The sequence below is a fragment of the Cavia porcellus genome, unplaced genomic scaffold (assembly GCF_034190915.1).
Source record: "Cavia porcellus strain 051 isolate PalLab524CR breed Dunkin Hartley unplaced genomic scaffold, mCavPor4.1 scaffold_12, whole genome shotgun sequence".
Classification (NCBI taxonomy): Eukaryota; Metazoa; Chordata; class Mammalia; order Rodentia; family Caviidae; genus Cavia; species Cavia porcellus.
Window position 1 is genome coordinate 76,080,446 of NW_026947495.1, and position 14,825 is coordinate 76,095,270.

The window sequence follows — 14,825 nt, forward strand, 5'->3', positions numbered from 1 at the left end:
TTACGATTTTAGCTAAAAGGGGGACACCATATTCCTAGATTAGTGGGAGCAGTAAGAAACATATACATAAGATTCTAGAAATGAATCAAGTCTGGGAAGACTTGATGATTATTACAATATGGAGAGAAACAAACAAAAAAACTACTCAGAGATGATTCCAAGACCTTAATTACAAGTGTCCGGGCTATAGGTGGCATCAGTAACATAGAAGAATTTGGTTTGGAGATAAGAATTTCTGTTGGGTTATTAATGAGCTCAGAAAATGTTACCTGCACGGGCATGTTGGCTGTGGCCAATATTCTCCTTTCTTCCCTTAAACAATTAGAAATAACCACAGCTACATGCATTGGATTTCCGTGAAATTTTCCCTGAAAGAGAATAGCAAAAACAATATAAGGACATATATATGGCATATATCTGAAAGTGCAGAAATCCAGATATATCCTAAGGAAACCTTGCTACTTGAAAAAACAATAACCTCTTAACAAATATGTAAAATTATATGGGATTTATTCCAATCTATTCCATTATTAAAACCACAGAAATTTATATTACAAACATAGACCGTTAAGAAGGGTATATTGCTTTCTTCACCTTCAAAAATCACTTTTTACAATCATTAAATGTCCTCTAGCACCTCTCTAGGAGGGACCCAGATCAAATGCAGGACAGGCTTTGGGTGCAGGAGTCACTTCCAAAGGAACACAAAGCACGGTGGCCCCAGGTGGGTGCTTGTAAACTGTGCTCTCTGCTCCAAACATTTGTGTGGGTTGCTGTTTGTTGGTGTTCATGTCTACTAGCTCCCAACTCACTGGTACACACAAGGGAAGCTACACCCATGCTTCAGCAGCAAGGCTTTCTGATATTTACGCTCACACCTTTTCCAGCTCAGGTTAACAGGTGCAGATGCTGTCACCGGCAGCCTCCTGGGACTCATCTGGCCTCTAGGGATGCTGTGTGAATGAAAATATCGACTATGTTGCTTAAATTATGTTGTGACCTGTGCTGTTGTGTTGTTACATCCTCTTTTATCTCAATCTCTTCTATTTTTATTATTTTTATTTTTTTAACTAAGGGAAAAAATAAATAAAAAAATAGCAGGATATATTACAGCAACCATTTTGATTTCCTATTAACTTGATTTGAAGCCCTGTATTGCTCTCACCATCTTGCTTTGACTGATTTTACTCTATTCTGTCTTGCTTGATAGTATCAAGTTTGAGGATATTATGCAAGTACTTTGAAGACAATAAGATTCACTATGATTCCCATTCTGGTTTGGCTGTTATTTTCTTTTGAAATCCTGTAATGTCTCCAGTGTTTCGGTTTTATTGGTTTTGTTCTGTACTGTTTTGTTCAATTTTATTATAACTGATGATATAGGCAATTCTTTTTAAGATAGCAAGAGGCATTATGGTAACCATTGTTGATTACCTGGTATTCTGTTTTTACATCATGTACTATGTCCATCCTTTTGACTTGACTGACTCTGTTTTGTTATATCATATTTGGTTTTATTCTCTTCAAAAAAAGTAATAAGAACTGTGGGAGTAATAAAACCCAAAATATGTAATTGTTATTGTAAAAAAGAGAGGAAAAGAAAGTGCTCTAAAAGATATAATTGCATGTATATTTAAGCGTATAAGATAGATGACCATATTACTGAGTTTTGTTGGATCGTTGAACAGAACTGTTTGCAGGCTCACTGTTTGAATGTCCACTTTGTATGCTTTAATTTTGTAACTTGAACAACTATTTCTAAGATGACAATATGTAATCTATTAACTAGTGATTTCCTACTGTTTATGTTTTTTAAATTCTGTATCACTTGTACCCTCTTTCTATTTTCTTTTCTTTTTCTCTTTAAATAAAACTAAAAAAGAAAGAAAATATTGAATTCCTTCAGGAGCCTCACATGACCCCCACTCACTGACTTTACCTGCTAGACCTAGAGGTTGCCAAGCCTCAAGGTTTTCCAGCTGTGATTTACAGGAAAATAGCAACACCACCACCCAAGCACATTAAGCTTTTTCTGAGGCAGGAGGTGGACCAGTGAAATGCACTTACTTTATTTTCCTCTGGTCTCCTCCTAATCAAAAGTAGCTTATGCAGGTTAATAAATCAAAGGGTCATTTTTTTGCATTATTATTATTAATGTTTTTGTCTTCTTGAGATAGGGTTTCACTATGCAATTCAGGCTGACCTTGAACTCTCAACATAGTAGCCCAGGCTGGCCTCAGACTCATGGTAATCTGCCTGCCTCAGCCTCCGGAGTGCTGGGATTACAGGCATGTGCCACTATGCCCAAGTACAAAATGGTTATTTTTAAGGAAAAAAGTTAGATTATTGGTTATAAACATTTTTTTTTTTGTCCTGGGATTTGAACTCAGACCTTATACTTACAAGGCAGGTGCTGTGCCGCTGAATGTATCTCCTGCTTGGTTGTAAACATTTTTGTGGGTAAACTGGTGCTACAATTTTATCAGATGGTGCATGTTAATTAGCACTTCTATTTGTAAAACTAGGGTAATCATCGACTATCTAGATTCCTGCTCTTTCATATTCTTCAATATTTTATTTTATTTTATTTATTTATTTCATTTTAATTTAATTTAATTTTATTTTATTTTGGTAAACTCATGACCTCATGCTTGCCAGGCAGGCGCTTATGCTGCTGAGCTAAATCCTCAGCCCTTCTTCAGTCTTTTAAAAACACCTTTTTCCTCTTTCCATCAGAAATCCCCAAAGGGAAAAATAAAATGAGTTGACAGAAACTCAGAAAGTGAAAATAATGCCATTGACAACATGGGAATCCCACATTTTTGACTCTGTGTGCTAACAATTTAAGACTCTTTTTACTGGAGTTTATTCCTGTTGTTGATTTTCCCATTTCTCAGTTTTTAAAATAGTGTACCTTGCCCTTAATTCCCTGAGAGTAACTGTCCATTTTCTCTTTTTGTCTTCAATTTGTTTTAAAAATGTTCCGTTGTTAAACAGAGAGGCCTGCTTCTAGGGTGGCCCGGACTAGGAGGAGGAGTTCCTGTAACAGCTCGGGAAGGAGCAGAATTTGTCTGTTTGCCAGCACTGCTATGGAGTGTTTCCTTGATCACTCAGATGCTATCTTTCTCCATTCTCAGCTTGCTTGTACATTTTTCACTTTCTGTTTTTCAGCACTTTTAATCTTTTTCAGATTCAGTTTCCCCCAGGTTTTTTCAGGTTAAATTACTCATTTTTTCTCCTCCATTAAGAAGCAGGAATCAACACTGTATTCTTCAAGGATATCTTTTCACTTTCTTTTTAACTTTTCCTAATTTAGTGCCTCACTTAAGTCTGAGACAAAACGCCTCACGGAAAATTGATCACTACAGAGTCAATATCGAGTCCAAACTCTTCCTGTGCAGCAAGGCACACTTGTGGTCCCATTTCAGTAGTTACTAAATACGAGGACCCTCCAAATGACACAGAAACAAACCTGTAAGTAGGTGTTGATGGGCAGAAGCAGGAAAATGAAAGCCAGAGAAAGAGAAGCTGCCCCTTCCCAGCGTGTGCTGCCCTCTCTAACGCGGTGCACTGCGAGTTAGCACCCACAGGCCAGCTTGCCGCCCACTGACTCGCTGTGTGAATGAACAGAGGTTTTCAGTGATCAAGGTGTCAAGTGTTTTAATCTTTTTCCTTATGACTAGTTTTTTCTGATGTGTCTCAGAAATCTTGCCCTAAACTGCAGTCATGGAGACCTTCTCTTGTTACCTGATAAAGTCCCTGTGGGTTTTGTTAGGTGTGATTCTCTGTTACTGACCTGAACTCCTTTCCCTTTCTCCCCTGTGCACACACGTTTCCCAGCCTGCTTATTAAATGCTCTGGACTTGGGATGATCCACGTGCACGGGGGCCGCCGTGCTCCTGGACTCTCCCATGGGAGGGCTCTGCCTGCCTCACCAACAGACTATCGTTTAGCACTAAGCTTTATTCTCAGGTGTAATGCCATGTAGAACAGGATTTCTGTGCATTGTCTTATTAATTTTAGAATCAACTCAAGTTGCAAATATGCCCAATCAAAGCAGGCACTCGAATGGCTCTAAATCTTTAGGTAAATTTAGAGTCTTGGCATGTTCATAATTGTGCTCTAGTTATTTAGGCCTTCTTTAATGTCTACTATTGTAATTTTCCAATAGAGATCTTAAATATATTAAGAATATATTAAGGTTACTTCTATATAGTTGATAATTTTCAATACTGGTATTTTTCATTTCTAACTGGTTTTTTTTGCTTACATATAGAAATATAATTAATCTTCATATATTGATTTTTGAATCCACAAAGCCTGCTCAACTCTTACTGGGTTTAATAATGTATTTGTAATATTTCTTATCAATTGTAAAAATGTATCTGTACATTCTTTTGGGTTTTCTTCATACACAAATCATATTTTGTGCAAATGTTGACAGAATTTTTCCTCCTTTTCAATCAGCTAATTTTCATCAGGATTTCACCTCTATTCTAAGACTGATTTAGATAGAAGTATATCTATTACTTTTTAAACAGGGATTTGTTTTACATTTTTAAAAAACTGATTTCTAGTATAATTTTTATCAGAATATAGCTTTAGCTAATTTCAGACACTTGAAGTTTTTGCGATTTGCTTCATGGTCCAGTATATAGATATTTCGTAAAAGTTTCACCTTGACTTGTAAAGAATGTATATTCTGAGTTGTTTGGTACAAATATTTTACGTCCTTTCATCAAACCAAATGTGTTACTTGTTTTGTTTAAATTTCTCCATGATCAATTTTTCTGACCTGATCAATTTTAATTATGTTAAAGACTGCTCTGTGAACTTTTCTCCTCGTGCTTTTTATCAGATTTGTTTAGACTGTTATCTATTACTACTGTAATAGATAGTAAAATCTTTCATTACAATGAGCTGACCTTTTATCTCCAGTAATGCTTTTTTACCCTGAAGCAAAAATATGAACTATGACATAATGCTAAAAATTTAACTGCTCACAATTTATATTTCTCCTTATTGAGGGAACTTTCGATTTATTTCAGTATGGTTATGGCTGTTTAATCATCTATCAGTATGAAACAAATTAGTCAATGTATTAACTCCTTAATATTCTAATTTAGTTAGCATATTCTAAAATGTATTTAGAATTCAACTTTTCTGTCTCTTTAAACCTATTTGCTTTCCTATTTTTCCATAAAAAGAATGTCCTGTGGGGCACCTGCAATGTCAGTGAGGCATAATTTATTGAGAGCGTGCACAACTATTGTCTATTCTGCAAGTTTTGGTGCCAGCCTTTTCTTGATCTTACTAGGAAGTTTTCAGACAAAAACTAGGTCTCACAATTCTTGTGCAAATGGCCCATAAATGGCTGGTTGACAGAAGGATGGAGTGGTTTAGTGATCTAGCCACACCATCATGATTAGCTACCATGTTACAGCTGGTTTTAGTGGTACCATTATTAACTACTTAGATTGATGTCCATGAAGTCACCAGAACTAGAATATATAGTAGATGTCCATTCCTGAAGACTTCTAATCAGTCTTCCTCCTTAGGTCAGCCATCATCCATCTACAAGGGTTCCCTCCAATAACACCTTGAAGACTAAAAACTTCTTGAAGACTAAAAATATGGCAGCAGTTTCAGGGGCCAGTGGTTAGACAAAGTCACAGTGACATTCTGCTTTTTACAACTCCCTCAAAGTGTGTTTGCCTTGATGGTGTGATTTTAAGTTTTGCTGAGATAAACCAGCCCACAGCCCAAAGCATTACCTATTTGATTTAACACATACTTTCCATTTTCCCCAGGGGCGTCATGCTGGACATTAATCACACTCTGCTCAGTCAGCAGGATGTTTCTGATAAAGTGATGCTGTAATCTTAATGATAATGTTGTGCAATGCATGATTTGCTTACTCCAGGTTCTTGTTGTGCTAAAATTTCTGTCCACTATTATAAGAAATTGGGTGATTTCTCCAGCTACTGTTGATTGGTATATGACAGATAATCTTTTTTTAAATGTCCAATTCAGTAATAAAATATAGTACAACTTCATTTACTTTTGGGAAAGTTTCCTTCTTACATACTATAAAGCATTTTATAGTCACTTTCTAACAAAATATAAAATGTCACTCAGTAACAAATATTTGCTCAACAAATATCACATTTGCATTCTGTTACTGTGTTCTTACTCCATTTTGCATACACAGTAACTGTGTGTTCCAACTCTAAATCATAGTGCCATATTTCGATGACATATTAAACAGCAATTAAACTCAACATATGTTGTACAAGCAGTGCACATAATTTATCTAAAGTGATGACAACACAAATAGCTATGACCCAGTTTCACATCACAAACAATAACAGTGACACTGGAATTGCCACATGTAACAGCAATGAAGAGGTGTTATTGATTATAAGATGCATTCTGGTTTCAGAGGTGTTAAAATGTGTGTATGTGGGAGGGATTCTCACTCATTGTTTTGAATGTAAAATGATAGTCATTTTGGAAGATAGCTTAGCAGTTTCTTATAAAACTACATACTCTTACCATACGAATCTACAGTCATTCTCCTTGGAATTTACCCAAAGGATCTGAAAACTCTTTGTCACACAAAAGCCCTCACATAGATATTTAAAATAGCTCGATTTATAACTGATGAATTGTGGAAGAAGTCCACGCTGCATGCCCTTCTGTAGAGGAGGGATAACCTGCTGCACATTCGTACAATATAATGTTATGCATCAATAAAACAAAGGAATCATCAAGCCACAAAGACACAGAGGACACTTAAATGCACACTATTAAGTGAAAGAAGCCAGTCTAGGAAGGATGCATAATGTATTTTGTCTACATGAAGTCCAGGAAAAGTGCAAAGTGACCTAAGAATATTAATGGTTTCTGGGGTTAGAAAGAATGGATTGATGGGGCACGGAGATGTGGGGGGCAGCGAACATATCCTGTACAATATTGTGTTATGGTAGATTCATGATATTGTGGATATTGAAGCACACAGAATTGTATCACACACACAAAATGAACCCTAATGTAAACTAAGGACTCACTCCATAATGATGTGACATTGACTTATCAGTCATTACAAATACTCTGCACCAAGCAAGACACAGCAGAAACTCTCCGGTGGAAGGTACGAGGAGAAGTCGGAGGAGTACTGTACATGGGAACACTCTGTACTTTTCTGTGCTCATTTTGTCAGTAAACTGAAGACTTCTTTGAAAAAATAAATAATTTTTTAAAATTGCCTTCCTCAAGTCACCATTCTCACACTAGACAGTCGCTCTGCGAAGCAGCCAGGAGCTGTGTGCAGACCTAGTCGTGTGCTCAGTTTTTAGCTGGATGACCTTGGCTAAGTCACTTTGGACCCTTCATTGCTTTCATCACCCCATTTGTCAGTGAGGATCAGAACCCCTGGCATTTACTGAAGAGACCCTTCAGGGAGTGGGAGCGAACGGAGGAGGCTAAACACCAGAAGCTTCCTGTATGGTGGTGCTAGGGAAGTCTAACACTCATAAATGGTAAATCAACAAAACAGGGGGAAATAATTCTCACATTTGTATTACAGAAATGACCACAGCTGATTATAAAGCCAATAGAGTAAGACTGAGCTGTATTCCAGGAAACTGATTTACACACATATAAAAGAAACTCCAGAAAAAGAGAGACTATATTCGGGGTTTTTAAGGTCAGATAGTGGGACTTCCCTGGCATTTCTTGAGGACTAACTCACACATGCACAAAAAATGCACTGAAAGCAGCTTTGAGTAAAAAATTAACACACACACTAGCAGTTAGAAGGAATAATAGAGCACTTTCACTGAGAATAATTCATGTAATCATTGGAAGAAAATCATTATCACTATGTTTGTTTTGCACAGAAAAAGCCCTCAACAGAAATAGTCAAATTTTTTCACCAATGATTGATTATCTTTGAGCAGATATTTTCATTTAATTCTCAGGTATTCTTTAAATAATCAAGCATGTGTTACTTTTATGATTAAAACTAAATAAGAAGTGATAAAGTACACACATATATTCCATATTAAATCTTTCTCTTTGTTTGATTTATGTGGGGGGGATTTGTTGAAGATGGATGCTGGCTTTGAAAATTTGGCAGTCAGGTGAAAGCAGAGTCAGACTGTTATCATTGCTAAAATTCAGTGGTCTGAGAAAATTCGTGCATTTTATTAGTTTTTTTTTTTTTTTTTGGTAACAGGAATTGAACTCAGGACCTTGCACTTGCCAGGCAAGTGCTTCGCCACTGAGCTATATTCCTAGTCTTAATTCATGCATTTTAATTAAAAATGACCAGAAAAAAGCAAGGTTGATGCAAACTAACTCTTCATTTCTGTTAGAACATATCAATAGTAGAAATTGTGGCTTCCTGAATACCTACTATGTGCAGAATGCTTTATAAACTTTGTCCTTACCCGACAATAGCCTGCAAGCAGAGCATGTATTAGGAAGCCGAGGTATTACATCCTTTGTGAAAATCTCAGAACTAGGAAATCAAAGCAAAGCAACACAGCAAATCCAGGTGTTTCTCACTGTAAACCTCTGACTTGACAAATTACCACTGGTTTAAAAGGAAAAAAAATACTGATTTCTTCATTGTTCAACATTGCAGGGTCCTGTGACCCGCGGGCTGCATTTATTTTCCTCGGATATTATTTTCTGTGAGAAGTCTACTCAGGGCCATCGCTATACGGAGCCCCAAGATAGCTGCAGGGTTTAAGCACTGAAGGCAATCATAATAAACAGGTGTGTGACTATCCCTGTCTGCTCATAAAGGTGACCTGCTCCGGCCTGTGTGAGTCCCTACATCCTACATGGGAATGTCAAGAACCCAAGGCTTCACACACAGCAGTCACGTTGTTAATGTCCGTACAGCGCAATTTCCCATTAGACACCAGGTCTTGCAAAAGAGGGATGGGTGATCGTCAAGACTAATCTTTACATAGCTGTCACCTTACGGATACCTCACAAATGCCTGTCGGATGAGAGCGAGGACAGGTAAATTGTTACAGTCCTTTCCTAACTCAGAGAAAAACAACAAAAACATTATTTGGTCTTTGTATTGATAGACATCTGTTTGAAAGCCTTCTGGAGTTTTTATTAGTAGTTTGTTCCTCATAGGCAGAAAGACACAAAACTAAGGTCTCGAGATGAGTTGGCAGAGATCTCTACAGATGCAAGCTCTGCTTGTGGAAGTTCAGATGGGATCCTTGCCCTGGTCGAGCAGTGTACCACTGGCAAGAGAATGCCAGGGAAGAATGGATCTGTGGGGTCCCTGCTCCTGCAATGGGGGTGATACCCTCTGAGTCACCAGCTCACTATCCAGCAGGACAGGTTCTGTACGGATCAACCATCACGTCCTACAAGATCACTCAGGCACCCCTCCCCTAGGCCCTCTGGAAAACAATAAATGTACCATCACCATCAGTACAGAGAGTGTTCTGAGAAGATTATAAAGAAAATGTAGAGACAGATAAAGAAGAAATGCACAGATCTCTTTTGAGGATACCATCATGTATTGAGGCAAAAAGGGAGGCTCATAAAAATTATAGAATAAATACCCAGGATGGTATGGTTGTGTATTTACTGACAATAGCAGCCAGACCTAGAAGTAGGAAAAATATTATTTGCAAAATAAAAAATGTTAAGAATAATACATCTTAAAGATATAGAAAATGTTGGAGGAGAAAGATACGTTTAACTTAAATGTTACAATATGCATATAAGTCTGAAACTTATAATACTTCAAAAATATGTAATAATTTTAATATTGTTAGGTATCAGTTACAAACAAATGTAACTTAAACTTTAAAACACTTGAGAATAAATTTAACAAGAAACACACAGGTCTCCTATGAATTAAATTATAGCTACACTGGAAAATGTCAAACAAAACCTGAGAAAATTATATATATATATATTAAAAAATATGGAACGCTTCACAAATTTGCCTGTCATCCTTGTGCAGGGGCCATGCTAATCATCTCTGTATCATTCCAATTTTAGTATATGTGTTGCCAAAGCGAGCACATCCTGAGAACATTAAATTAAACACATAAACTCAAGGATAGAAAACATTATTTAAAAAATGCTAGTCATCCCAAAATAAATATGTCTATTTAGTGCAATTAAAAGACTTCCAGGAGCTGCTTGGGGTTGCGGGGGGGGGGGGCCTGTGGGAATGATTCATAGAAATGATCTTACAGCTTATATAAAAGGTGTTGGACAATAGCTAAGGAAGTGACAGGTTCATTTTCAGAGCTTGAAGTATGTCATACATTTTTCTTCTTTGCTTCATTTGACCCTCGCAACTGCTTGTGATAAATGCCACACCCTACTTGACAGATAAGTGTGCACGATGTTAAGAAACATTAAGCTAAGATCCAACTTGACTCCAATGTGCACTTGATTTTAACCAATCAGCTACCAAGTTCATTGTGTCCTTGTTGAGAGAACTTACCATATAAACTACCACATTTGCCTTTGTAGTCAACAGTATCAACATGCAACTACATTAGCAGGGCATGATACAATTGTGGAAAATATCACGTAATATAATTGACATAGGAATAGGTGGCATATTTCAGTTCAGTGGGAAAAAGGGTTATTTAAAAATAACCCTTGCTTTTATAATTATCTATCAACCCAGAAGCTAAAGACCTCTATTACAAAGAATTCCATGTAGGTTAACAGACAAACTTTTTATAAAAATGTTAGAATTAAATACAGGAAGGCATTTACAATCTAAGGGTTATGGAGACTTTGTAAATCAAAATAGAGCTCCCAGAAATTGTACAAAAAGGAGAGATTTTGCATTATATTAAAATTTTTCTATATGGAAAATGATGTCATAAAGTCAAAAGACATGATAAGCTGAGGAAAATATTAGTAACTTATGAGAGACTTATTAATATATTTTTAAAGTGATAACTTTAACACGTATAAAAATTTTTTTGAAACTGATGAGAAAGCCCAGTATAAGTAATAGGAAATTCACAAAAAAGTACAAGTGAATATGGGGAAAAATGCACAAGTTAACAAATAGCCCCTCCCAATCAAAGTAAAAGAAAGACACTATTTCCCCCAAATCATATTGATAAAAAGGAAGCCACATGAAAAAGGTCCCCACATGGTTTGCTGTTGCAAATGTGAATTTCACAACCTTTCAGGAATGCAATCTCATAATATCTATTAAAATTTAAAATGCTTACACATTTGACTAGTAAGTCAATTTCTAGGATTCTATTCCTTAAAAATAGAAGCATGGTCCAAAGACGATTTATGCACAAGGCGGTTCCTTGCAGTGCGGCTCAAGGTAGAACACAGAGGCAGCAGAGATTGCTCATGTCACAGGCGTGGCCGGATACACAGGGTAGCTTCACACAATGGGCCGTTTGCTACCATGAAAAGGAATGGACTTTCTGTGTTGTCAACTTTGGAAAGCAGAGAAATAAAATTTCATTTTGGCAACCTACAAGATCCTGACTGCATCATTTACAAAATGCAGGGATCATACAAATACTTGTGCATGGGCACAAGTCCTATATCTTTAATGACGTAATCACAGAGATGTGTAAGTGTGCACCATTTGGTTAATATTGATGTCTTCACGGGTAATGCTGTGAATAAGGTAAGAAAAAAAATGTAGGGGAAAATTAGAAAATAAAATGACTCTCTAGGCAGTAAAGGTAAGAAAGATGTCACTATAAAAATAAAAATCATCTAACATCCCAATATCTAGGGATAAATGATCTTAAAATTTTGATGCATACTAATTTTAGTTTATTATCTCTAGATGTATCTTTATGTAGATATTAATATATATTTATATATAATATATATTTATTTATATTTATATATATTTATTTTAAAATAAAATCCAGAAACTATGCTATACATCATATGTTTTTCATTAACTAAAATGTTACTGATAGTTCTCTTATTTTGGTAAATTTCAGGGGATTTCTTTTTTCTTCTGAGACTTTTCATTACTATTTGCATATTTTCCAAAGATTTGCATTATTAAACAATCAGAAAGAATTCTAAAACTGCTTCCATCTTAACAGAAGTCCCATTGCTTTAAAAAAAACTTTAACTGATTTATATATGTACAAAAATTAAATCTCCTAATTCAAGAAGTGGAAAGATCATTCCAATCCGAAGAAACAGAACCATTCGGTGAAGATTGTTGACATTTACAGAACACCTCTCACAGGCCCTCGGTCACTTTCCACTGAACAAAAATGCAAAATCTATTTCAACTGTGGCGGAAGAATTAAAACTGTCCAATGACTGAGAGAAATATGAGTGGAGGGCTTGGCAAAGGCTCATAAATAACGGAAGGGTAAAGCCTGAAAGACTTGTGTGTCAGCTAGGGACAGGAGGATAGGACACAGAATCACTTGTGAACCTATGAGTTCTGAAGCTGGGTTAAACGCACCCAGAATGATGCTTCCAAGTTGCCTTTGGTTTAGTCTAAAATGCAAATCATTTAAGATCCATGAAAATGTTTTTGTCTCATTCCCTTGGTTCCTTACTGACTCAGAACTAATGAATCTGATCTACTCATCTTTTTCTCTTAAGCCTTAGAGGAGGAATCACATTAAGTGGTGGATTTCCGTATTTTATCACCTTGGGCCCCTGGCAATGGACTTGAACCCTGAACCAGCAGCACTTAAACAGAGTCCTGGAGGTGACATGTTTTATCCAGAAGAATGCACGAAAGTCCTGAGGATCTGAGGTCACAGCAGCTGACGACTTTGGATCCGGCTTTGTCATTATTAAGGATGACATTTAAAGAAAACCCACTTTACCTCCATTAGTCCTAGTAAATTCTCTACCTTGCTTTTTTCTCCAAATGGTGAAAAGCCAGTGGGCTGTTTGTAAGATCACAGGCAATTGAGCAAAAGATAAACGAAGGTCAATTTTATATATAGAGAGAAAAGTAAAAATCGCCTTGGTAGAAAAACTTTAAATGAAAAATCATAAATATTCAAAAAGTCACTATGAAAATAAAAATCACCTAAAATCCCAATATCTAGAGATAAATATATTAAAAGTTTGATACATACTAATTTTATTTTCTCTACATGCATCTTTATATATATTTATATGCACTGCACTTTAAAATAAAATCCAGAAACTATGCTATACTTCATCATGTATGTTTTCATTAACTGATCCTGCAATATCTTTAAAAATTTTTCAACCATAGTTTCTAGTAATGGTCGAATGGTTAGTTTAGCCCTCATCTTATTTCTTTAGAACATTTGTCACTGTTGACATTCAGATCATTTATATTTTTTTCACTATCAAAATGCTATGCTTAAACCTACTATAAAATTACAGCATTTAAATTTTGTTTGCTTATGTTTTTGCCTAGTTGATGTTAAAGGCCTGAGAAAGATGTATTAAAAGTTTCCCATATACACTTCTTTTTGTATTTATAATTTCTACTTTACTTGTTGGTTTATATAATTGTCCCATGATACTACAATTTTTAAAATTGCACTGGACAGAGACTAGGCGTCTTCTGACAACAGTTAATAATCATGCTTGTTACAGTCACTACTGAATTTATCAAAAGCAGGTTTGCATCCAGAAATTCACACCCTTGTTTTCACCACAACCAGGGAGCCGGGAACTTCACATTCCGCACCCCTCTGTGGGGCTCGCATGGTGACCCCACCGCCTCTGACTATGCGAGATCCCACTTTCACCTTCCCTGTTCACCATTTCACTTGCACCAGTCCCGGTTCACCAACGATGCACGACCTGTCACCGTGAGGAGTGAATGTTTGGGCTTGAAATTTCCACATCAAGGTAAGCAATCTGGCCCGCCTGCTGAAGCCTCTCACATCTGCATCTGCAGGAGTCCCTCGTCAACCCAGGCAAGGGTGCATCTAGAATATCTATGCAATTGTCATTCCCCCTGTCCCCCACATTGGTTTTTGTCTACCCCATTGATTTGCGTGTTGGGTTTTCTGAATCTGATACCCGAGAACTATTTTCTTTCATGTCACCGCGCTACGTGCTTTCAATGTGACTCCAGGTGACCTGTTTATTTTTCACGGTGTCAACTATATCCAACACGGTTTAGTTCACTTCTGATCCTCTTTTCCCTCCTGTGGAATCCTTTCCTCTGTTACTCACCATATACCTCTGCTCATATCATCCTACTGAAGTTCTCAATTCAACCTATTTTCTCCTTTCAAATTTCTGCTCCTATTTTATACACCAGGTTTCCTGGAAAAAGCTTTTCATGGTAGAAGAGATCATTTTTACGAGTATACTGTGTGCTTGCAAGTCTCTGGTTATACAGCATTTTGTTCATAGATCCCACACACGTTTCTTTGGGCAATGTTTTATTAGAAGGAGGTAGAGTTGATTTTTCTGATTTAGTTTTGGTTGCCTGATGCCGGTATAGACTTCATTCATGTTCTGGCATTTAACTATCCAGTTATTTTATAGTTTAATGCTGTGTGTATTTGTCTTTTTTCTTCTTATATTGTATCTGAAAACTTGGTGATTTTTAAAAATCAATTACAAAACTGAAGTCTTTGTTACAAAAGTCAAGGGCATTAACCTAAGCAGTGTGCAAAACTGAGAAAAGATTTCCTTAGGGAGCTAACCCTCTTACTTCACTCCTTAAAAGCAAAATGAGAAAACACTAGTTTTCTTATTTACAGAATTAATCCTATTTCAAATTGAAGCACAGTTTGATCTTTAGAGTAAAAAATTGTCATCACATTTCTTTCTACCAAGAGGAAAAGCATTAATTTAATATG

At 36.4% G+C, this 14,825-nt stretch overlaps 1 protein-coding gene and 1 non-coding gene across 5 annotated transcripts in view; both read right to left on the reverse strand.

Moving 5' to 3' along the window:
• Stat4 (signal transducer and activator of transcription 4) overlaps positions 1-14,825 on the reverse strand; it is an 89,379-nt gene that overhangs the window by 37,900 nt on the left and 36,654 nt on the right. For all 4 annotated transcript variants that reach the window (XM_063259457.1, XM_063259456.1, XM_063259458.1 and 1 more), the window contains one exon: positions 270-368. In XM_063259457.1, the coding sequence (XP_063115527.1) occupies positions 270-368 (99 nt within the window). The remainder of the gene's footprint in view (positions 1-269; positions 369-14,825) is intronic.
• LOC111754209 (U6 spliceosomal RNA) lies at positions 9,962-10,068 on the reverse strand. Its single transcript, XR_002788915.1, has one exon. It is a non-coding gene; the product is annotated as a U6 spliceosomal RNA (small nuclear RNA).